The sequence below is a fragment of the Theropithecus gelada genome, chromosome 11 (assembly GCF_003255815.1).
Source record: "Theropithecus gelada isolate Dixy chromosome 11, Tgel_1.0, whole genome shotgun sequence".
NCBI lineage: Eukaryota > Metazoa > Chordata > Mammalia > Primates > Cercopithecidae > Theropithecus > Theropithecus gelada.
Genome location: NC_037679.1, coordinates 93,429,767 through 93,454,619, shown reverse-complemented (window position 1 = coordinate 93,454,619; position 24,853 = coordinate 93,429,767). Strand labels below are relative to the sequence as shown.

The following is a 24,853-nucleotide window of genomic DNA, read 5'->3' as shown; positions in this document are numbered from 1 at the left end:
GAAGAGACCACCAAACAGGCTTTGTGTGAGCAATAAAGCTTTTTAATCACCTGGGTGCAGGCGGGCTGAGTCCAAAAAAGAGAGTCAGCGAAGGGAGATAAGGGTGGGACCGTTTTATAGGGTTTGGGTAGGTAAAGAAAAATTACAGTCAAAAGGGGGTTCTGTGGCGGGCAGGAGTGAGGGTCACAAGGTGCTCAGTGTGGGAGCTTTTCGAGCCAGGATGAGCCAGGAAAAGGAATTTCACAAGATAATATAATCACTTAAGGCAAGGACCTGTCATTTTCACTTCTTTTGTGGTAGAATGTCATCAGTTAAGGTGGGACAGGGCATTTGTACTTCTTTTGTGATTCTTCAGTTACTTCAGGCCATCTGGGCATATACATGCAAGTCACAGGGGATGCGATGGCTTGGCTTGGGCTCAGAAGCATGACATTGCCCTCTTTCCGACTTTCCCTACCTTTTCCCTCCTGTGCGGTTCTCTCACAAAGTGAATGGCCTCAGCCACAGCTTCTCTGCAGCTGCATCAGACTGTGGCGACAGGAGTGGTGGCTCCTGCAGGGCCTGCTGTCCCCACGGAGCCCAGTCTTGCTTGCGGCTGGAACCTGGTCACCATTTTGCACTGAAAGTATGTAATTCTACAGAATGAGAGCCAACATGCTGGGAATGGAGGTGTCTTTATCACGGTGCTCTGCATATTTTAATCTTGGGTAGAAAATATGGAAAAGTATGTGATACCTGTGGTTTGATGTCAGAAGGACGTTGTGAACTTGATGTGGACTGAGGATGTTCAGGTGCAACAGGCACCCCGGCTTCATTAAATGAGACTTCCCCACCTCCCTGCCAGGCACGCACAGGTGTATGGCCACATCTTATGTGTTATCCTTATCTAGAGTGCGCCTTGTCGTCATGCTTAAAGTTCCATGATGATATTCTGCCTCATAGAGTAGGTCCCAAACCGCATTCAACACAGAAATGTACTCTTGCTATTCTACATAGAAAGTGCTTTCATATACCAAGTGGGAGAGCAGTCCTAAAATCTGGGCTGGAATCACAGAAGGAAGGTTTGGGAAGCAACAGATTCCCTAATCCAAAGCTGGTTTTTTATGAACCTAGAAACAGGACCAAGAGAAGTGAATTTCCCTAAGGCCCTGACAGTGTCTCACGGTAGCATTTGAACCTAGCAGTTTCTTGACCTATTACTTTAAATGATTAGTCATGCTTCCTCTGATTCCTATATAAACGTATTCCTCATTCATTCTTTTGTTTCAGTGAATTATTGCAGTGCTACCACATAACAGTATTGGAGTCAAAATGTGGCAGTGTTTATCCCTTTCTGTTTATCCCTTTCCAAGGTTTTTAGTTGCACAGTTTGTCAAAGTTGTGCTAACAGTTTCTCGTTGGTTGCAAGGTGTCCTTTCAGAAGCCAATTGTGTGGTGTATTGACGTTGATTGTTGGAAGTAGTTTGGTTAGAACCTACTTCGAGTGGCTGGCGTGGGCCTGGGGGACAACTGCCTGCTTCATGGGCAGAGATGAAGTAATTGCTTCCTGGGAAGTACCATCCTCCTGGCCACACTCTCCAGCCCATTTCGTTTGTGTTGGTTTCTTCGCATCTGCACGTTTCTGGCTTCATGTGAGTCTCATTTATTGTAGCATATGACTTCAGGCTGTGGGGAAGAATGGCCATTCTAGCACAGAGATGCACACAAAGGAACAACTGGCTAAATGTGAGTGAAGACATTCTTAGAGGGGGTTTCATATTTTTATTCTTTAACAGGCAATCTGGGAAGCATTCTGGACATGTGGCCTGCACTGTCACAGTTCCTCCTTGCAGGATCGCAGATGTTTGGAGATTGTAGTGATAACTGTTATCATTGAGAATGTCATTCTCACAGGCTCTAATAAGTCAGGATTTATTCAGTGTTAATTTGTTAAAGACAACTGTGTTTCTAGCCAAATCCATGGGAGACGTTTCTCCTGGCAGTGTTGCTTGGGGTATTCCCGTGGCTTAGTCTTCGGGCAGCACACGCCTTTGAATACTGCTGAAGCTGTGAGTACCCAAAGCGCACTGGAGCACTTTTGCCATACGGGGTGTTAGTCACTGATACACGTCTCAGTCAGACCTGATGGATTCTTGACCCCTTCCTTTCTTAATTTTTTAATTTTTATTTTTTATTTTTGTTTTTTAAGAGCATAACCCCTCAGGTGGCCACCATGAATCTCTGGTGTTTTCAGTTGGCTGCAGCCTATTTGCCATCTCTGGTTCAAACATATTCGAAGCCTGATGATGCTTCCCTCGGTTGTTCTTCTGCTGTGTGACCTCCGTGCCCGCAGGGTTCAAGACTGTCAGAGCTGGGAGCCACCTTCACAACTACCAGGGTTTCCAGAACCTCCTTTATCTAGCCCTGGGGACGGAAGAGATGTCATCAGAGGCGGAGGCTTATTAGGTTTACACGCCATTGATAACAAATGAGGAGGTTTTCTTTTATATAAGGGGAGCTTCTTATAATGTGCTTTAGTAGGGTAAAGAAGCTTTTGAGATTTGCTTTCTCTGGAAAGATAATTTGCGATCCTGCTGTTGCTTTCAACAAAAATATAATTTGCATACCAGTGCATGTTGTATTACTGAGCACTGGCTGACAAATGGTTCTTAACTCGTCATTCACTCCGCCACTGTTTCTTGAATGGCATATGTGTGCCAGCTGTAGTAGGAACTTGCTAGGCTCTAGGACTAACCCTTATGAAATAGGGGTCCTGGGGGAAGCAAATGCATATAACTATAAACGTTTGAGGGGATATCAGAGGGGTGCCTATAGGTGCAAAACTTCGTTCATTCATTGTCCCATCTAGGAGGTTTTGTGTCTTAGCAGTGTGTTCCATAGCAACCCATCCCTCTATCAAAATATTCATCATATTATTTTGAAATTCTCTGCTTAGGTATGTGTTTTTCCAACTAAGTTTAGAACTGGTTAAGGACAGGCTATGGGGTATGTATTATATATATCTACACACATACATATATTTATATATATACACATTACCATCGTAAATATACTATATATTTATATATATACTCATATATATAGTTCTCCCTCTCTATATATACATACACACCACACACATATATATACACACACATATATATGAAATACACACACACACACACACACACACACACACACACACACACACTTCTACTGCCAAGCACAGAAAGTCAAAACTAGGCAAGGGTTCTTTTAGTGTTCATGAAAAAACAGATGTGTTAGTTGAGAGCGTCCCTAAATTGCCAGGGGAAAGACAGGGTGGATTCACAAAGGGAGATAGTGGTTTTTTTTTCTTTGTTTAACTCTTGAATTCGAAATAATCCAGACTTATGGAAAAGTTGCAAAAATAGTACAGAGAATTCCCATATACTCTTCCCTCAGATTCCCCAAACATTTCACCCCATTTGTACTTTCTTTCTCTGTGGATATAATTTTTTTTTTTCTGAAATGTTTGAGAGTGGAAGGTAGCATGCAGGCAGGGTGAAAGGTGGAAGGAGAGAGGTGGGTTGGGAGGCTTTTTTTTTTTTTTTTTTTGACCTTCTGAGATGGAGTTTCACTCTTGTCACCCAGGCTGGAGTGCAATGGCACGATCTTGGCTCACTGTAACCTCTGTCTTCTGAGTTCAAGAGAGTCTCCTGCTTCAGCCTCTGGGATAGCTGGGATTACAGGCGCCCACCACCATGCTTGGCTAATTTTTTGTATTTTTAGTAGGGGGATTTCACCATGTTGGTCAGGCTGGTCTTGAGCTCCTGACCTCTGATGATCCACCTGCCTTGGCCTACCAAAGTGCTGGGATTACAGGCGTGAGCCACTGTGGCTGGCGATTGGGAGGCTTTTGCAGTAACCCAGAGCGCTATGATGAGGGCTGGACCTAGTTGGAAATGATGAGAAAGGTGAGAAGTGGTTAGATCTGGCATATATTTTGAAAGGAGAGTTTAAATGGGTTGGATGACAAGAGAGAGAAAAAGAAGTTTTAAGGATGATGTCAAGGATTTTGGCCTGAGTAACTGGAAGACTAGAGATGCTGTTATTGGGATCGGGAAGACTATGGGAGGAGTGGGTTATAGCAGGGAGAATCAAAAGTGTGTTTTTGGCATGCTAAATTTGAGGTCCAAAAAGGGATATCAAGAAGTGTTGGCTGGGCGTGGTGCCTCACGCCTGTAATTCCAGCACTTTGGGAGGCTGAGGCGGGCAGATCACCTGAGGTCAAGAGTTCGAGACCAGCCTGATAATTATTAAAATCGATCATTGATGTTTACTAATTAATCATATTATTGCTCCTAATACTGCAGGAGGTGTATACCTACCTGTGATGTTGTTCCTAATATCCAGGGACAGAGAGCATGATTTTAGTTTTAATATCACAGTAGGTGTACACTCACCATGTGAAACTGATCCTAATATCCAGGGGGGGAGAATATGACATGACTCTCAACATAGCAATGAATGGACAGCCACCTGGTGATATTACTCCTAATATACACAGAAGAAGCGTATGATATTAGTCCCAATATCCCAGGGAGGGTACAGCTCTTCTGTGATATGGTTCCTAGTATCTGGAGGGGGAGAGGATGATAATAATTCCAGTATCACAGGCTGTGTTCACCCGCCCTGTGATATTGTTATTAATATTCTGGAAGGGAGAGGATGATATGATTCCCCATAGAGCAGGAGGCGTACACCCAGCCTGGGATATTGTTCCTAATATCCATGGAGAGGAGAGGCTGATGTTACTCCCAATATGGCAGGGGGTGTACATCCACCCTGTGATATTCTTCTTAATATTCCAAGGCTGAGAGGTTGATATTACTCCCAGTATGGCAGACACCGTACACCCCCATGTGATATTCTTCCTGATATCTGGAAGGGGAGAAGATGGTATTAATCCCCATATCGCAGGAGGTGAACACCCACTTTGTGATATCTTTCCTAATATGCAGGGGGAGAGAGGATAATATTATTCCCAATATTGCAGATGTACACGCCCCCCCATGATATTGTCCTTAATATTCCAAGGCACAGAAGACGATGTTACTCCCAATATCGCAGAAAGTGTCCACCCCCCAGTGATATTGTTCCCATGATCCAGGAGGGAAGAGGATGATATGACTTTCAACCCCTGCACCCTGCAATGCTCTCACCCTGCAACACCGACACCAGCTCAACCTGACATGGGACCAGAGGTGCTGGCTGGGGGTGTTGATTGCTTCTCTTTTCTCCCTTGCCAGACTCAGTAGAGGAAGCTGAGACCGAGCAGCGGCAGGAACAAGGTAGGTTTTGCCCGTGGCTCAGGCTTCCTCTGGTTATGAGCTGGGCCTTGGAGTAACACCGGGGGAGGGGACAGAGCTGAGTACGGTGGGCATTGGATGCGGCTGTCACCCCTCTGTGGTGTGGGCCGGGGACTTGAGGGACATCGCCTGAGGTGGGCCTGAACCTCCCATCTACTCTGGCACTGGAGGCCGTGGGGTCCCACACTTCTTCCAATGAACATGCTGACCCCTGCCTGGTCACCGACCGAGGTGGGACATCCTTTCCACTGCTGGGGCCCACATGTAGCTGTGGGTTCCTTCTTCATGACCTGGAGAAGCTGCAGTTCACCCTGTGCTCCACCTCAGAGATGGGAGGCCACACTGCCCTCAGCAGGTAGCAGAATTCAGAGCCTTAGGTTGCAGGGGCCTCAACTGAGGTCCCTGAAGGGTCTGCTCCTTCCTGAGGGGAGCCAGTGGGGAAGGGAAGGCTGTTGTAGGTTTGCCTCAGGGAGGGGGTGGTTCCACCCTCTGCCAAAGTCACTGGAGCAAAGGCACGTGGCTCTCCAGCTGCCCCGGAGGCCAGGGTAGTGGCTGGGAGGGGCTGTGTGCCTCTGCTGGATTGGGGAGATTTCTTAGCTAATCTAGTGTAGTCAAGTCAGACATTTGCCTCTAAATCATATTTATTTATTTTTTTAATTCCAAGGCTTTACAGATGAATAAGGAGGCAGTTTGTACTGAAAATATTTTTTACATGTGAGCTTGAAACAGAGAGTCTGTTTAAATCTAGGTTTTTTCCCTTCTCAGTAATGCCTCCTTTCATCCCAGGTTTTCCAACAGGAAATGCGCTTGTTTGCTCACCTCTGGGAGGGGCTTTGGCTAGGAATCCACCAAAGCCAGCAGGCACCAGTGGGCTGCTGGAGCAGGCTGGCCTTTGTTAACCCTTTAGGAACTGTGGGCTTCAGGTTTTCAGACCATTGAAGGTGAAGGTGGCCACAGGGGCCTGGAAGCTTTCCCATCCTTCCTGCAGGGATGGTCCGTTTCCCTGCACGGAGCTGGGTACATGGGTACAACAGCCCTGTCCTGTGCCGTCGGTGGCTTTACCAATTTTGCATAGCAGCTTTTGAGCTGATCAATAGCTCTGATTGGCTGTTGAGGATTTCATGGATTCCTGTACCCCACCGGGGGGCCCAATATGCTGACAAAAGTTACATTTGTAGTTGTAGTGCTGCATATACATGGGTCCAGTTAGAAGGCTTTGATTCTTTCTAAAGGGAAAGGCATCTCTGAGGGATCACTGAGCTGACATAGTCTCCTAAAACCATGCTGTGAGGTGGGCGACAAAGCAGGACAGGAGGGTGATTTTGTAGGAGAGTCGGGCCACGGGCCTGCGTGTTCTCTGTGTCCCCATAGTGCCGGAGTTCCTACTGCTCCAGGCCCGGGTTTGCATTGCACATAATTCTCAAGGGCTCATGGCAAGCTGCGCCAGGGACACAGAGAGGGGGGATGTGGGGACCCTGTCCCCAATGGACCAAGGACTCACTGCTGAACTCTAATCTGTCTAGGTGTTTTTGTGACTTGCAGAAATACCTCCACCTTGCCTGGGCCTGGAGCCACAGGCGACCCTGCCGAAGGTGAAGAATGTTCTAGAACAATGCAAGACCTGCCCAGGCTGCCCCCAGGAGCCAGCGTCCTGGGGTCTCTGTGCGGCATCCAGCAACATGAGCTTGCAGGACCCCAAGGAGCCGTCCTTCTTCTTGGAAGCTGAGGATGACTGGGAGGACCCAGAGGCCCTGACCTCACTGCTGTTCCTGAACGCCCCCGGGTACAAGGCCAGCTTCTGTGGCCTGTACGGCGTGGCACGGCCATGGCTGAGTGGCATGTTCTGCAGCTTTAGCGACGAGGAGGAGCTGACTGGGCGCCTGGCACAGGCCCGAGGGGTGGCCAAGAAAGCTGGCCTCTTCATGGCCCTGGCCAGACTCTGCTTCCTCCTGGGGCGGCTGTGCAGCAGGAGGCTCAAGCTGTCCCAGGCCCGGGTGTACTTGGAGGAAGCACTGGGGTCCCTGGAGGGCAGCTTTGGGGACCTGTTCCTGGTGGTGGCTGTATACACCAACCCGGCCAGCATTTACCGGAAGCAGAACGGGAGAAGTGTACACAGGTGGTTCCCAAAGCCATGGCCCTGCTCCTGGGGACGCTGGGTCACATTTGCACCACCGAGGTGGAGGAATAGCTCCTGCAGCTGGCGCTGCAGCAGACAGTGGGTGGCCAGAGCCTGCAGGCTGAGGCCGGCGCCTGCTTCCTGCTGGCCAGGCACCATGTGCACCTCAAGCAGCCCGAGGAGGCCCTGCCCTTCCTGGAGCGGCTGCTGCTTTTGCACAGGGACTCGGGAGCCCCAGAGGCTGCGTGGCTCTCAGACTGCTCCCTACTGCTGGCTGTCATCTACTCCTGGCTCCTACTCCTGGCCGCAAGTGCCTGCCCCACCTCGTGCTGAGCTGTGTCATGGTGGCCTCATTGAGGACACAGGACTCGCTGGCCGGCTTGCTGAGAAGCGTGAACCTGGTGCTCCAGAACACCCTCCAGCCCCACAGCCTCCCCACCCAGACTTCCCACTACCTCAGGCGAGCGCTGGCCTCCCTAACCCCGGGCACAGGCCACGCGCTGCGTGGCCTTCTCCACGCCAGCCTGGCCCAACTGTACAGCCACCGTGGCTATCACGACCCAGCCATCACCTTCATGACACAGGCGGTGGAAGCCAGTGCTGTTGCCGGAGTCCATGCCATCGTGGACACCCTGGTGGCCCTGGCCTGGCTGCACATGCTTCATGGACAGAGCCCAGTGGCCCTAAACATCCTGCAGTCTGTCCAGGATGCAGCGGTGGCCAGCGAGGACCAGGAGGGTGTGATTGCCAACATGGTGGCCGTGGCTCTGAAGAGGACAGGCCGGACGAGGCAGGCAGCCAAGGGCTACTACTGCGCCCTACGGGCGGCTTGGTACCTGGGCCAGCAGAGGAACCAGGCAGTGGTGCTGGCCAACTTCGGGACCCTGTGCCTGCACTGGGGTGCCAGAAGGCTGGCCCAGCACTACCTCCTGGAGGCCGTGCGGCTGTTCTCGAGGCTGCCCTGCAGGGAGTGTGGCCAGGACTTTACCCACGTGCTCCTGTAGCTGGGCCACCTCTGCACCCGCCAGGGCCCGGCCCAGCAGGACAAGGGCTACTATGAGTGGGCCCTTCTGGTCGCCGTGGAGATGGGCCATGTGGAGAGTGAGTGCCCCAGTTCCTCCTGTGCGCCTTCCGGGGCTACTTGGGTCAGGGCACACCTGGGGTTTGTGATTCGGAAACAAGTGGTGGTTTTTCCACCATCGAAAGTGCTGAGTCATGGCCAGCAGCAGATGTTGGCAAGCGCCCTGGAGACAGGCGGTTCCTATGCAGGGCCAGGTCCTCTGTGCCCTACTGAGGCAGCCAGCTCTTCCTGGTTTGCCCAGGGACTATCCTGCCTTGAGCATGGAAAGTCCTGCGTGCTGGGAATCCCTAGACATAACCCTGGGATCAAGGCAGGCTCTGCTGCGCTGGGACTTGGGGCCCCTCCATGAGCCAGGCCCTGAACACCAGTTCTTGTGCCCGTGTGATCTGCTTGGTATGTTGGCAGCCTGCACACCTGTCATCCCACTTCACAGGGGACAGGGGGTGGGTGATTGCCCAAAGCCACAGAGCAGTTCATGCAGTGTGTCAGGCCCCACCCACAAATGGGGCTTGTGGAGTCCTCGGGTGGCAGGGACTGAGCGTGGGAATGTGAGCTTCAGGCCAGAGAAGCCACAAAACTGTGAGTGGCGTGATGGCGGGGCACCAGTTGGCCCCGGGTTAGGGAAGCCTCTTTAGTCTGGGACCAGAGGGTTGAGAGGATTTAGTCAAGTAATAGGTGGTGGGGGAGGGGCTGGTGGTGTAGCCTGTGTGAAGCACCAGGGATGAGTGAGTGGGGGTGAGTGAGCGGAGGTGTGATGGGGGTGAGTGAGTGGGAGTGTGAGCGGGGATGAGTGGGGTGTGAGCAGGGGTGAGTGAGTGGGGGTGAGTGAACGGGAGTGTGAGCAGGGATGAGTGGGGTGTGAGCGGGGGTGAGTGAGCAGGGCTTATGCAGGGAGGTGCAGAGTTGGGAGCGGGTGGGTTGGGTGCTGGATGGTGAGAAGCTCTTCTGGAGAGCTAAGCAGGGCCTGGGGCCTCAGGCTGTGGCTTGGCCTTTTCCCCAAGAGCACTGGGGAGCCATGGAGTGCTATCGAACAGTCACTGCAGACTGAGCAGTGAAGGGACAGTAGGTGGGCAGGGCTTTCCGAAATCTAGGCCGCAGAGGATAGATGAGGAAGTTGAGTCCAGGGAAATGGCCGAGACAAGGGATACTGTTGTGAGTCCCCTCTGCCTTGCAGCGCTTTGTCATGGCATAGTGAGACCACTCAGAGGTGCCTCCTGTGGCCTGGACCAGAGCCCCAGGGGCTGTGACCAAACCTGCCCATTTCCCAGCACAGGCCTGGCACCCACTCTTGGCCCTAGGAGGGATGAGATTTTGGAAAGGACCGTGTGAAGGGTTCCCGATCCCACACATCTGCCCAAGGAGGGTTGGGGGGTTCAGACCCAGGCTTCTTCCCCAGGGGCATTCTCTGACTGGAAGGAGACCCTCCAGGAACCCAGCGCCCCAGCCCCCACTGCAGCCTCCGGTGGCTCCTGGCACAACAGCCTGTGGCACCTCCTCCTACGAGGCCCTCCCAGGGGTGCTGGGGGATTCAGACTTGGAAATGCAGGCCAGGGAACGGGGATCATGCTTCCCTGTCTCCCCACCCTGAGCTGAACGGTCGAGGAGACCGAGGGCGGCGCTGATACCCCACATGCTTACTTGGGGTCATTTTTTAGTCACTTTCGGTAGTTTGTGTCCTTCTAGGAGTGTGGCTGTTGTGTCTGGATGGTCTGATTTCTTGGTGTACAATTGTTCGTGGTGTTTTCATGGAATCCTTTTATTTCTGTCAGGTCGGCAATAATGTTTCCTCTTTCATTTCTGATTTTAGAAACTTGGGGTTTTATTTATTTATTTTTATTAGGGATGGGGTCTCATCATGTTCCCCCAGGCTGGTCTTGAATGCTGACCTCAGCGATCCTTCCACTTCCGCCTCACAAAGCGCTGGGATGACAGGCGTGAGCCATGGTGCTGAGTCTCTGATTTTAGTCATTTGTGTCCCGTCTTTCTTTTCTTGGTCAGTCTGGAGAAATATTTGTCAATTTTGTTATTACCTTCAAAAAACCCACCTTCGGTTCTGTTGATTATCTCTTTTGTTTTTCCATTCTCTGTATTTTTACTTCCCATTTCCACTCTCACATTTATTATTTTCTTCCTTTTATTCACTTTGTGTTTAGTTCTTTTTCTAGTTTCTCAAGGTGGAAGGTTAAGTTATTGACTTGAGATTTTTCTTCTTTCTTTGAATGTAGACATCTACAGTTATAAATTTCCCTTTCAGCACTGCCTTAGCTGCATCTTGGAATTTTTGATACGCTGCACTATTTTTTTTGTTTGTTTTAAAGACAGAGTTGTGCTCTATTGCCCAGGCTGGGGTGCAGTGGTGCAATCTTGGCTCACTGCACCTTCTACCCAGGTTCAAGCCATTCTCATGCCTCAGCCTCCTGAGTAGCTGGAATTACAGATTTGCACCACCACCCCCTCCCTCGGCTAATTTTTTTTTTTTTTTTTTTTTTTAGAGAGAGAGACGGGATTTCACCATGTTTCCCAGGCTGATCTCAAACTCCTGGACTCAAGAGATCCTCCCACCTCGGCCTCCCACTGTGCTGGGATGACAGGCATGAGCCACTGCGCTGGCCCGGGCTGTGCATTTGTTTGCATTCTTCTCAAAATAGTTTTCGGTTTCCCTGATGGTCTCTTTGACTCACTGGTTGTTTAGCAGTGTGTAATTTCCACATATTTTTGAATTTCCCACATTTCCTTCACTGTCGATTTCGAGTGTTCGTGCCAGTACAGCTGAAGAACACCTCTGCTTTGGTCTCAGTCCTTCTCCATTCACTGAGGCTCGTTTTGTGGCCTGGCACATGGTCTGTCATGGGGAATGTGCCATGGGTGCTCGAGAGGACGGTGTATTCAGCTGTTGTTGGGTGGCGTGTGTGACAGATGTCCATTCGGCGTACCTGGTGTCCGGTGTTTATCTCCGGAATGTTTCTGACACTAGAAAATCAGAAGCTTTCAACTGTTCCCAGCGCCCTGGCTTTGGGAGAGGCCAGTGAGCCTGTGGGTTTGGAGCCCGGTGGCATGAGAGAAGCATGTGTGGGAACGCCAGGGGCCGGCTTTGAACCCCATTCCCTCAACATGATGCCGTGTGTGGCAGACATGACGCTTGGCTTTGCTCTCTCAGGGTTCCAACTGCGACAGGGGCTACTTGTGCCCCTGGCCTCATCAGCTCAGGCTGAAGGCGGCCCTGGTCCTGGCCAGAGGGGCTTTGTGAAGCAGAAATAGATGGCCTGGTGCAGGGGCCGAGCCTGGCCAGGACCTCGGCCCTGGGAGTTGTAAAGGCCAGCCTGTACCATGAGCATCTGCACCAAGCTGTGCCCATGTCACGGTGTGCTCGGCATCTGCCCTGGCACGGGTGCATGGCCTGTCTGCACTCAGGCTCCCCGCCTATGGGGCCCAGGCTCACAGAGGTATGAAAGAGGCAAGCACGGCACCGGGTCTCCGAGCCCAGCCAGCCTCGCTTCGATGCTGGGAGACTAACGTCTTCCATTTTGTCTACTGCCCAGGCCAGCTGCGGGCTGTCCAGTGGCTGTGCTACTTCTACAGCACCGTCATGCCCAGCGAGGCCCAGTGTGTCATCTACCACGAGCTCCAGCTCTCCCTGGCCCGCAAGGTGGCCGACAAGGTGCTGGAGGGGCAGCTCCTGGAGAATGTCAGTCAGCTCTACCTGTCCCTGGGCATGGAGCAGTAAGGGCTGGCTTTGCAGTGGTGGAGGTGGGGGCGGGCAGGGCAGGGAGGGGGGCACAGGGAAGCTGGCCCAGGGTGCCAGCAGCCCCTCTCCTTTTGATCATTTGGTTCTTTGGCATCAGATGTTTTGAGCTGGTGGGCCTGGGGTCGTTCCAGGGCTGCTGCTGGCCCGTGAGTCCCAGCTTGAGCCTCCCTTGTTGGGTCAAAGGTCATCTCAACCCCAGCAGAGGCAGTACGTGCACTCTGGGCTATTCTTCCCACTGTGGTGGCTTTTGTCGTCTGACCTCTGCCTGCCCCGAATCTTCACTCCTGGCCTTCATCTATCCCCTTAAATGTGACCACAGCAGCCACCTGTGGCTTCTCTCCCACAGAAGACAGAGCCAGTTGTGTCACCTGCTTCCCTGGGGCACGGTTTCCAAGGTCTCACGTCCCATAAGTGGCCTACTCGGCTTCCCCCAAGCATCCTGACCTGGTGGGGTAACCATGGCCCTGGCCACCCCACCCATAGGGCCCAGTGACATTGCTGCAGTCACACCCCCTCGAGTGTTGGACTTACTGAGAGAGCAGGGAAGGAGCCAGATTCTATGGGGACCTGGGAGACTGGCTCCAGTCTTGGCCTCAGGTTCACAGAAGGAAATGGGCCAGTGTGCTAGAGCCATGCTTCTCAAAGTGTAGTCCCTGGACCAGTAGAGCAGCACCCATGTCACCTAGGAGTTTGTGGCAAGTGGGAGTTCTAGGGCCTGCCCCAGGCCTGTGGAACCAGAAGCTCTGGGGGCAGGGCCAGCAAGCTATACAGACCGGCCTCCAGGTGACTGTGATGCCTGCACACCTTGAGAACCATTGGCCCAGATAGCCTCTGAACACTAACGGCTCCTGATGTGTCTGGAGAAGACACAGGCCATGTCTGGGAGGCAGGGGAGATGGACTAGCACACTCCTCCTGCCACAGGGCAGCATGATGCTCGATTCCCTCAGAAGGATGTCCTTCATCTTTTCCATGCCGTGTGTGTTCACCGTGGCCCTCCCAGCAGCCTGGGAAGGGCAGAACACTGCACACACAAGTCTGCACATGCCAGATTCATCTGTCACCAGACCCACGGGAGGAGGCAGACTGGTTCCAGGAGGATGAGAGCCCTTGTTCTGACACCTGTGTCTGATTCCAGGGCCTACAAATCCGCTCTGGACTACGCCAAACGAAGTCTGGGGATTTTCATTGACCTCCAGAGGAAAGAGAAGGAGGCGTATGCCTGGCTGCAAGCAGGGAAGATCTATTACGTCCTGCGGCAGAGCGAGCTGGTGACCTGTACATCCAGGTGAGTGGCAAGGGATGCAGGAGGACCCCTGTGCTGTTCACTCTCTGTCTATCCACCCATCCATTCATCCTTCCATCATTTATTTACCTGTTCATCCTTCCATCCATCCATCCATTCTGTCCATCCATCCATCATCCATCCATCCACCATTCATCCATCCTTTTATCATCCATCTATTCACCCGTCTATCCATCCATTCACCTGTCCATCCACCCATCCATTCATCCTTCCATCATCTATCTGTTTACCTGCTCATCTTTCTATCCATCAATCCATCATCCATCCATCCATCCATTCTTCCATCATCTTCCCATACACCTGTGGGTCCTTCCATCCATCCATCCATCATCCATCCATCCATCCATCCTTCCATCCTTCCGTCATCCATCCATTCATCTGTTCGTCTTTCCATGAATCCATCCATCCATCCATCATCCATCCCTCCGTCCATCCATCCATCATCCATCCATCCTTTTATCATCCATTCATTCACCTGCCCATCCATCCATCCATTCACCTGTTCGTCCATCCATTCACCTGTTCATCCATCTATCCATCCTTCCATCTATCTTTCCATCATCCATCCAACTGTTCATCCTTCTATCCATCTATCCATCCATCATTCTTCTGTTCACCTCTTCATCCATCCATTCACCTCTTCGTCCGTCCATCCATCCATCCTTCCATCCATCCATTCTTCTGTCCCTCCATCCTTCCATCCATCCATCCTTCCATCCATCCATCCTTCCATCCATCCATTCTTCTGTCCATCCATCCTTCCATCCATCCTTCCATCCATCTTTCCATTATCCATCCAACCATCTTCCATCCATCCATGATCCATCCATTCACCTGTCCATCCATCCATCCATTCATTCATCATCCATCCTTTTATCATCCATCCATCCATTCACCTGTTCATCCATCCCTCCATCCATTCTTCCATCCTTCCATCATCCATTCACCTGTTCATTCTTCCATCCATCCATCATCCATCCATGCTTCCATCATTCATCCACTCGCCTGCTCATCCTTCCATCCATCCATCCATCCTTCTATCATCCATCCATTCACCTGTTCATCGTTCCATTCACTTGTTCACCCTTCCATTCACCTGTTCATCCTTCCATTCATCCATCCATCATCCATCCATCCATCCATTCGTCCATCCATCGTTCATTCATTCAGCCACCATCCATCCACCTGTTCATCCATTCATCCATCCATCCTTCCATCATCCGTCCATTCACCTGTTCATCCTTCCATCCATCCATCCTTCATCCATCCATCCTTCATCCATCCATTTATCCATTCATCCATATATCCATCCATCCATCTATCATCCATCTATCCTTCCATCATCCATCCACTCACCTCCTGTTCATCCTTCCATCCATCCATTTATCCATTCATTCATCCATCCATCCTTCCATCCTTCCATCATCCATCCATCTTTCCATCATCCATCCTTCCATCATCCATCCATTCATCTGTTCATCCTTCCATCCATCCATCATCCATCCAGCCATCATCCATCCGTCTGTCCATTCATCCATCCATCCTTTTATCATCCATCCTTCATCCATTTATCATCCATCCATTCACCCGTCTATCCATCCATTCACCTGTTCATCTATCCATCCGTCCATTCATCCTTCCATCAACCATCCATTCACCTGTTCATCCTTCCATCCTTCCATCCATCCACCTGTTCATCCTTCCATCCATCCACCATTCATCCATCCACCATTCATCCATCCATCATTCATCCATCCATCCATTTATCCATTCATCCATTTATCCATTCGTCCATATATCCATCCATCATCCATCCATCCTTCCATCAGCCATCTACTCACCTCCTGTTCATCCTTCCATCCATCCATCATTCATCCATCTATCCATTTATCCATTCATCCATCCATCCTTCCATCATCCATCCATTCATCTGTTCATCCTTCCATCCATCCATCATCCATCCATCATCCATCCATCTGTCCATTCATCCATCCGTCTATTCATCCATCCATCATTCATCCATTCTTTTATCCATCCATTCACCCATCTATCCATCCATTCCCCTGTTGTTCCATCCATCTGTCCATTCATCCTTCCATCATCCATCCATTCACCTGTTCATCCTTCCATCCATGCATCATCCATCCACATATCTGTTTATCCATTCATCCATCCATCCATCATCTATCCATGCTTCCATCATCCATCCATGCTTCCATCATCCATCCATCCACCTGTTCATCCTTCCATCCATCCATCATCCATCCACCCATCCATTCATCCATCCTTCCATCATCCATCCATCCTTCCGTCATCCATCCTTTCTCCCATCCATCCATCATTCATCCATCCACCCACCAATCTACCTATTAATCCATCCCTCCATTCATCTATCTGTCCATTTGTTTATCCACACATTCGTCTATCCACCATCTATCCATCCACATGTACATACATCATCTACCCTCCACCCATCCATACATTATCTACCCACCCATACATACATAGACATACACACACCATTCCACCCACCCACCCATCCACCCATCCATCCACCCATGCATCCATCCATCCATCCATCCAAGCATTCATCTATCCGCACACCCAACCATCCATCCATGTGTCTACATCTCCTCATCCATTCATCCATCCATCCACTCATTCCTAAGCCACTGCTGAGCACCTGTTGTGTGCCTTTTCCCTCCCTCCAACTGGTTCCCTCACATCCTCCCCCAGTGGCCAGCATTTTCTCCCTGAGGGCAGAGGCGTGGCCCCTCACAGTGCCCAGCACCTGCTGGTATACAGCACATGCTCAAATAATTCGACCACTCAGTTAACACACAGAAGGACTTGCTCCAAGTAACACGTGGCACATCTCCTTACAAAATGAATCTCTCATAGTGGCTGTTTTCAGAGGCTTTGCCAAACAGTGTGATCTGGAACAAATTGTGAAGCCCACGAGCCTGGTGAAGCTTTCATTATTGAGCACCTTCTGTATACCTCCTTGAGCTGAGGAGAGGGATCAACAGCTCATGGCCAAGAGAGGACCAGGCCTACCCACAAACACTGCTGATGTGGCAGGGATGTGGCAACGCAGAAAGGAGCCAGGGGCTGGGCTCCCAGCAATCTGGGGGCCACGGAGACTGTTTTGAGTGCAGGGGGAGTGGGCTAGGGCTAGCCTTGTTGGTAGGATTCACAGGTATCGGGCTTCTGGGCTGCAGCTGCTCAGTCACCTCCTGGCACTCAGGTGCATCAGTTCATTGTCCTCATGCCAGTGGTGGGGGCAGCCCTAATGCACAGGGTTTGAAAAATGCTCAGGTGTACCTGTAGTGTGTGAGAGGAAGGAGGCTGGCAAACGTGCGCGTAGCCACCTGGCTAGGTGTGGGTCTTGAGGGAATTTCTGTCTCCTTTCAGGTGACACAGAATGTGGACCTGTACACAGGCGACCCCAACCTGGGGCTGGAGCTGTTTGGGGCAGCTGGAGACATCTTCTTCAGTGGGGCCTGGGAGCGGGAGGAAGGCATGTCCTTCACCGGGTGAGCTGGCCTGTGGGCTGATGTGGGTGGGCCTCAGTGGGGCACCTGGAGGGCTGAGGCACAGGTGTGGCACGGTAGAGGTCTCCCACCTGGAGGCAGGGCCACCCATGCACATGATGAGTTTCCAAGTGGTCTCACCGGAATGATATTGACCGTGCCCCTGCCCGGGACAAACGCTCGGGGTCTGGACGTGACAATGGCTCTACCTTTGTACCTGATGACCTCAAGCAACCATGAGTGGGAAGTCCTGTCCCCATCTTCCAGATGAGGAAACTGAGGCTCAGAGAGGCACAGGGACATGTCAAAGGACACACAGCATCAGTGGGAGGCCCAGGTCTGCATGCACCCCGAAGTGGGACGGCTTCTCCCTTCCTCTGAGCTCACGGTGTGGCTCAGCCCTGGGCACAGATAAATGTGTTTTTAGAGCAGAGAGGAGTGCTGGCTCCCCCGAGTCAGACCCCCCGTGCCCAGGTTGGAGAGGCTGGTTTGAGGCTGTCGGGTGTAGCTGGATGGGCCGCAGGTGACTCTTCAGCCCCCAACTTGGGTGTCTGAACTGTGTGTTATCCCAGAGCACAGAGCTGTGTCGAGGTGCAGGGGTAGCTGGGGCGTGGGAAGCTCCAAGCACATGTTTGCGCTCTGAGGAGGGCGCTGGGCAAGGTGGGTGCTGCGGGAAGCCTGACCCCACCTGCCTGTGTGGTAGGACCAGGCCCTGCCCCTGGCAGTGACTACGGGCAACCGCAAGGTGGAGCTGCAGCTACAGCTGTGCAACAAGCTGGTGGCACTCCTGGCCACGCTGGAGAAGCCCCAGGAGGGCTTGGAGTTTGCCTACATGGCCCTAGCACTCAGCATCACTCTGGGTAAGTCCCCTGAGTCCTCACCCTGCCAGGACCCACACTTTGCCAGAGCCCAGCCTCCAGGTCTGCAGGCCAGGAGCTGAAACAGCTGCTGGATTTTCCTGGTCTCCTGTCCAGGCAGGCAGATCTGCCCAACTGGCTTCCCCGTCCAGCCGTGGGGCACAGCCCGAGGTCTCTCACACAGTGCAGAGCTCCCTGCCTGACTGAGCTCTGCTTCCTCTGCCTGTTCCTGCTGCTGACCACAAGGGCCGCCCAGTGTGCCCTCTGCCTTGCAGACATGCCAGGCATCTCGTTGGTCCCTGTATGTGTCAGGCTGAGTGACACATTCCCTTTCTCTTGTGCCCTTCCCACCATCATCAACCACACAGCTCTCTGGCTGATAAAATCCCAGTTCCCCTTCCAGTAGTCTGCCCCTTAAGGCCAGGCATCCCCTGGTGCTGTGCCAGGGTCGTCTGTCCCCCTCCAGAGACAGGGAACCCTAGGCAAGCCACATGCCCCAGCGCCTTGTGCCCCGTGGCCCAGTACACAGTAGGTGTGCAGCTGACTCCCCAAGGTAGGGGTTCTGATCGTGACACACCCAGGAGGAGTCAGATGTCACGTCGTTGGGTTGCCTGGAGCCGGGGTCCCGGGAGCACCTGGACTGCATGGCTTTTGGGCTCCCCTGGTTAAAACCAGTGAGCAAAGGCAGGTGGCTATGTGTAGGCACAGAGCTGGGCCATCCAAGTCCGACTTTGCCAAAGCCTCACAGTAGACAGGGGCAGGCCTTATTAGTTCTGCTTTGCAGATGGGAAAGTGAGTCTGGGAACCTGGAAGGGACTGGCCAGAGCTGCCCAGGTGACCACAGGTGCCTGGAGGCAAGCCAGGTGTGCTGCCCGGGGTCTGTATACCTGCTCCTGAGGGGCCTGTGCCCTCCCTGCCCCAGGGAGCCGCGTCCTCACGCCTGCCCCTTTGGCCTGCACCCCAGGGGACCGGCTGAACGAATGCGTGGACTACCACCGGCTGGCAGTCCTGCACCACCGGTTGGGCCATGGCAAGCTGGCGGAGCACTTCTACCTCAAGGCCCTGTAGCTCTGCAACTTGCCCCTGGAGTTTGATGAGGAGACCCTCTACTACGTGAAGGTGTACCTGGTGCTCGGTGACATCATCTGCTACGACCTGAAGGTGGGTAGGAGGGGCAGGGCTGAAGGTGGGTGGGGAAGAGCAGGGCTCGAGGTGTTCCCGGCCCCCTTGGAGTGAGATCTCCACCCAGACCCCAGAGGCCTGGGTTCCAGCCTTCCTTAGGAATGGCCCAGTGGCCTCCCTGAAGCTCTGCACCCAGCTGGAGGAGCCGGCAAGCTTAGCAGATACAACCCAGCTCCCAAGATGGCCAGGCCCCACCCTCAGGAACTCAGTCTCAGCCAGGGAAGCTGACACATGAGTGTGCAATGGTGGCCTCCAAGTAAAGAAGGGGGATTGTAGTCAGGGGGGCCCTCCTGGAGGAGGTGACACCAAAGCTGAGTCTTGACAGTCAAGTGTCAAGTTGCATTTAACAAAGAAAACAGGGTTGGGAGAAGGACATTTTGGAGGACGGCATCATCCTCACATTGAATCCACGTTGCAAGATCCAACCCAAATCCTGGCGCCTCCTCTAGGAAGCCTGCCCAGGGTGCCAGCCTGCACTGAGCAACTCCTTCCTGGAGTCCCGAGACACCTTGAATCTTCACACCACCCAGGAAGGGTGGGGTGGGACCAGTGTCTCACCATTGGGTTCACAGACAGGGAAACCCCAGCTTAGGGCAGGTGCAGTGGGGCGGGGCCCCAGCCAGCCAGGCTGAGGCCTTGCTGGGTCGGGTCTGTCTCGAGGGGAGGTGCTGTGCTCCCTCTGCCCCCAGCCCTGCAGGGGTGGAGAGCTGGGACTGGCAGACTCAGACCTGGGGTGTCTCCACCCCTCTGCCCAGCAGGCACCGCCCCTCCTCAGCATCGCACCAGCGCCGCGTCAGTGCTCCTTATGGGCTGAGGGGCCAGGGCGCTCCAGTCCAGGGGCCGAGATCTTGGCGGCCTTAGAACAACATGAGGAGCTGGGGCAGCCCTAAGACCCCGCCCCGTTTCCCCCACCTCAGGCCTGGGGCTGCCCGGGAGGCCCCTGCCCAGTGCTGGCGACACCTGGTGGTCAGAAGTGGTCCCCGTGGTCTCCCAAGTCCCAGCCAGACAGGGAGGTGCCAGGTGTCAGGCCCAGAGGGACGTTGCTCACCGCTCAGGGGCTCGCCTGGGACCCAGGGGGACGGGCCTCCCAGAAGAGGCCTTTATCTCTCTTGGTCAAGCCTGCCGCCCATTCTGCCTGTCCAGGAGAAAGGAAAGGGCCAAGTAGTACCTGAGAGGCCAAAGTCCACGGTTGGGGTCGAGGGGCAGAGGCCTCCTTCACCTACTTCCCATGCACAGCCCTCCTTCCCATGCACAGTCCTCCTTCCCATGTACAGCCCTCCTTCACCTCCTTCCCATGCACAACCTTCCTTCACCTCCTTCCCATGCACAACCTTCCTTCACCTCCTTCGCATGCACAGTCCTCCTTCACCTCCTTCCCATGCACAGCCCTCTGGGCCTCATCGTGACTATGCTGTCAGCGCGGGCCAGCTTCCCACAGGGAGGCCGCCTTGGAATTCCCTAAGGGCGGCTGTCTTTCCAAGGCTACACCCTCCTCCTTGTATAGGAGGCTCTGGACCCAGGGCCCAGAGGAGTGGGAGAAAAAGCCGGGCTGGATGGAGCCTGGAAGGCTGAGAAGGCAGAGAAGCAGGGGTAAATGGGCATCTTTGCCAATTGCCTCTAAAATGGGGTCCCCTTTAGTCTACACGTGAGAGTGAGCCCTGGAATAGGGTGGATTAGGTGTGTCCTGGCTCAGCCTGCCACTCACTAGCTGCTGCACATACTACAGGCACATGGAAATGCACACGCAAATGCACACAGACACAGGCACACGCACACACAGGCACGCACACACGCAGGCACGCGCACACGCACAGGCACACAAACATGCACAAGCACACGCAGAGACATATGCTTTGGCTGGCTCCTTCCTGTTTAGTTGGGAAGCCCCCACCCCTTCAGGAAGCCTTTGCCTTCCACCCCCGGCTGAGTCTGGGGCCTCCTGGGCTTCCCTCTGCCACAGCCCGGGCCACCCTGTGTGGTCAGTGTTCACTCAAAGGTCCCTCAGACTGGGAGCAAGGACGTTAGGCTCAGCCACGCACCCAGCACAGAGTCCAGTGTTCGGCTGGGCTGGGGACATTGGATGAGCACTGGCGGTGACTCGGGGCCTTCTCACGCCCCTGCTCCGTGTGTGGGGTGGGGCAGTGAGGGAATGGACTGCTGCATCTTGGACTTTGTCATTGGCTCTGGGAGCCATCTTGAGATGGTAAAGAGGAACAGGCCAGGCATGGGTCTTAGAGAGGTCCCTTGGATGACCCCCATGTGGAGGAGGTGCCTGGGGAGAAGCCGGGTGGGGGATGGGAGGGTCAAGGAGGAGGTCTGGGAGACGGCATCCCAACCCAGGTATGGTGAGTTTGAGCCAAAGATGCATTGAAAACAGGAGTGGATGTCTGGGGAGTCACACTCCATCAGTATTTCAGGGAACATTGCCAGAGAGGACACCTGTGAGATGGTTTTGTACCTGGCCTGTCCCGTGGAGGGCCTGGAAATGGTCAGCATGGACAGGGGCCAGAGGGGAGCCTGGGTCACTCAACGCTGTGCCCCTGCTGTGGCTTGGAGCCACGGGTCCTGCATGGAACTGTCAGAGCAGGCAGGATCTCCCCTGACCTCAGCCCATGGGGAAAGCAGCCACTGCCTGCAGAGAGGGTGGGACTGGGGCAGGACGCTTGGGGTGAGTGGGGCGTAGGGACAGTCAGGAAGGCTTCCAGGGGTGTCAGGGTCATCCCCACCTCCTGCAGCTGAGACCACAGCAGTGTCACAGGCTTCGGGGCTCATGGGGTGAGCCAGCATTGGCTGGACATGTGGAATGACCTGGAGACAGGAATGGTGTCTGGGAAGACGGGCTCCGAGTCCCCCTTTTGCTGAGCATGGCCTGTCCCTTTCAGGTCCCCTTTTGATGCAGCCGGGTACTACCAGCTGGCACTGGCAGCTGCCATGGACCTGGGCAACAAGAAGGCACGGCTGAAGATCTACACGTGGCCGGCCACCATCTCCCACAACTTCCTCCTGGATCGCGAGAAGTCGATCCTCTTCTACCAGAAGGCCAGGACCTTTGCCACGGAACTCAACGTCCGCAGGGTCAACCTACCTCCTCTGCCACTCTGCGGGTGGGCCCCCTGGTTGACCCCAGCCACCCTCGCTGAGGACAGCATCCGAGGGAGTGGGTTTTGTGCAAGGAGGATGGTCTCCTGCCTCTCCTGGTGTCTCCGTGGCTCATTTTCTGGGAAATGGAGGCCTGAAAGCAGAGTTCAAATAGCAATAAATGTTTTTTTTGCAATAACATACCGAAGTCCCCAGGGCATCCTTCCCTGTGTGCTTCCTGGGCTGTGTCTAGGGGCCAGCTCCTTCCCTGGTGGCAGCCCTCTGATCTTGGGGATGAGAAGGACCCTGAGTCCAACAGACCTGGGCCAGGTCACCATGAGCCTAGGTTTCCTCGGTGGCCAGATGGGAGATGGTGGTGAAACTCTGGGCAGCTCCCTGCTCTCCCTGCTCAGAGCTTTTGCTGTAGATCTCGTGCCGCCGTTGCCTTTAACCTTCAGGCCACTGTGCCCGGATGTGGGGGATGCTAGTGTCCCTGTTCGCCATTGGAGAAATAGAGGCACAGAGAGGTTAGGTGTCTGGCTGACCATCACACAGCAGGTAGGGGCGGAGACGCAGAGCCCAGTACACTGACCACCACACCACCCTGCCAGCCTGCAGCCAGGAAGGTGTCCCCCATTAGGACCCCAGGTCAGCTCCTGGACCTCTCTTGTGGTGTCAGGAGAGCCACAGGCCAGTGAGGGTGGCGACGGGGATGCCTCAGTCAGTGTCCTCTGCTCCCAGACTTGGTTGGGCCGAGCCTGGCCAGTCCCACCTCTGGCCACTGGTCAGCCCTGTGGGAAGTGAGATGCAGGGATCTCCGCCTGTGTAGACGCTGTTACCTGGTATTGAAAGCCTTATCTGGGCTGACCCCAGCCATCCCCACATGCCCCTCCCCTTCCGGCCCCAGCCCTCATCCCAGTCCCAGGAATCCCAGGTTTTCCTTCTTGGAATCTCTTGGCCCCAGGGAACACAGCTCACATGGTCTCTTTGCCAGTTTACGCAAGAAAACCGAGGTTCAGAGACTGTGGGTGTCCCACGTGATTCTCACGTACACTGCACTCTCCCAGGCCCCTCTTTTAAACACTTTAAATGAGGTGACATTCACATCACATGCAATTAACTATTTCAACGTGATTAATGTGGCATTTGTGCATTCACAGTCCTGTGCAACCACTCACGCCATCTAGTTTCAAAATGTGTTCATCTCCCCAGAAGAAACCTCCCATCCTCACTAAGCAGTTACCCCTCCTTGGTATCCCCCAAGCCCCTCGTTTAATGGAAGGGGAAACTGAGGCCCGGAGAGAGACTTGCCAGTGGATGGAGCTCTGATAATAAGGAATCAGGCACCCATCTGCTGGTTCAATCCTGGGTTGGTTTTCCACCCAGCAGAGGTGACAGAGCCAGGAGGTTCTAGGACTCCATGCTTGCAGCCAGAGCCCTACCCTGAGCCTCCCCACCAGGGGGCAGCAGAGAGCTTCCCAGAACCGGCCGCGGGGCTGGCAGGAAGCAGCCTGTCAGAACTGCTGACAAACCTCACGTGGACCCCAGATCGCTGTCTCTGTGGGTTGGGCTTGGGAATTGGAGAGGAGGCCGCATGATTGGAAACGAAGACAGCACGGCCTGGCTGGAGCAGCCGGAAGCGCCGTCACGTTGACTGAGGACAGACTTCCTGCCCGCTGGGTTGGACCTGCAGCTATTCTTCTCAGGGTGGGACCCCTAGGTCAGGGTTGCTCTTGGTCCCTGACCTTCCTCAGAGTCCGGGGGGCTTTGGAACTGTGCCTCCCCATCTCCACCCACCCTGGCTGGTGCCATGAGGGGCCTGGATCCTGGGATCCTGTTCCTCTTGGGCAGCAGAGACTGGGGGACCAGAGGAGATGATGGGTCTTCAAGCCCCACATTCAAACCCCAGCCCACCACTGACAGTCTGGGGGTTCGGGGTGAGGGAGTTGATGTCTCTGAGCCCCAGTTTTGTCACCACTAAAATGAGGCCGACATACTGGGGCAGAGTGCCAGTCCCCGGGCTAACAGAGGCCTGTTTCCTACTGACAATCCCTCTTACTCCTAGGAACAGCTCCAACAACCACACACTACAGAACACTCTACCCAGGCCAACTTGTCAGAGGCACGAGAACCAGAGCGACTCCATCTTGAATGGGGGCTGGGTAAAGAGAGGCTGAGACCTGCTGGGCCGCATTCCCAGGAGGCTAGGCATTCTTAGTCACAGGATGAGATAGGAGGTCGGCACAAGATACAGGTCATAAAGACCTTGCTGATAAAGCAAGTTGCAGTAAAGTCGGCCAAAGCCCACCAAACCCAAGATGGCCACGAGAGTGACCTGTGATTGTCCTCACAGATCATTATGTGCTAATTCTAATGCATTAGCTGTTACAAAACACTCCGACCAGCGCCGCGACAGTTTACAGATACCATGGCAACATCTGGAGGTTGCCCTACATGGTCTTAGAAGGGAGGGCAGAAACTCTCAGTTCTGGGAATTGCCCACCCCTTTCCTGGAACACTCATGAATAGTCCAACCCTTGTTTAGCGTATGATCAAGAAATAACCATGAAAATGGGCAACCAGCGGCCTTTGGGGCCACTTTGCCTGTGGAGCAGCCATTCTTTTT

General features: G+C 53.7%; 1 protein-coding gene across 1 annotated transcript in view; it reads left to right on the top strand.

The window, feature by feature from the left end:
- LOC112634982 (SH3 domain and tetratricopeptide repeat-containing protein 1-like) overlaps window positions 1-23,825 on the top strand; it is a 39,744-nt gene extending 15,919 nt beyond the window's left edge. The window contains 12 exon segments of the mRNA XM_025402863.1: window positions 5,271-5,312; window positions 6,873-7,424; window positions 7,427-7,749; window positions 7,752-8,547; window positions 12,067-12,247; window positions 13,410-13,542; window positions 16,971-17,117; window positions 17,814-17,970; window positions 18,932-19,132; window positions 22,013-22,306; window positions 22,907-22,947; window positions 23,688-23,825. Coding sequence (XP_025258648.1) covers window positions 5,271-5,312; window positions 6,873-7,424; window positions 7,427-7,749; window positions 7,752-8,547; window positions 12,067-12,247; window positions 13,410-13,542; window positions 16,971-17,117; window positions 17,814-17,970; window positions 18,932-19,132; window positions 22,013-22,306; window positions 22,907-22,947; window positions 23,688-23,825 — 3,005 coding nt within the window.
- The last annotated feature ends 1,028 nt before the right edge of the window (window positions 23,826-24,853 follow it).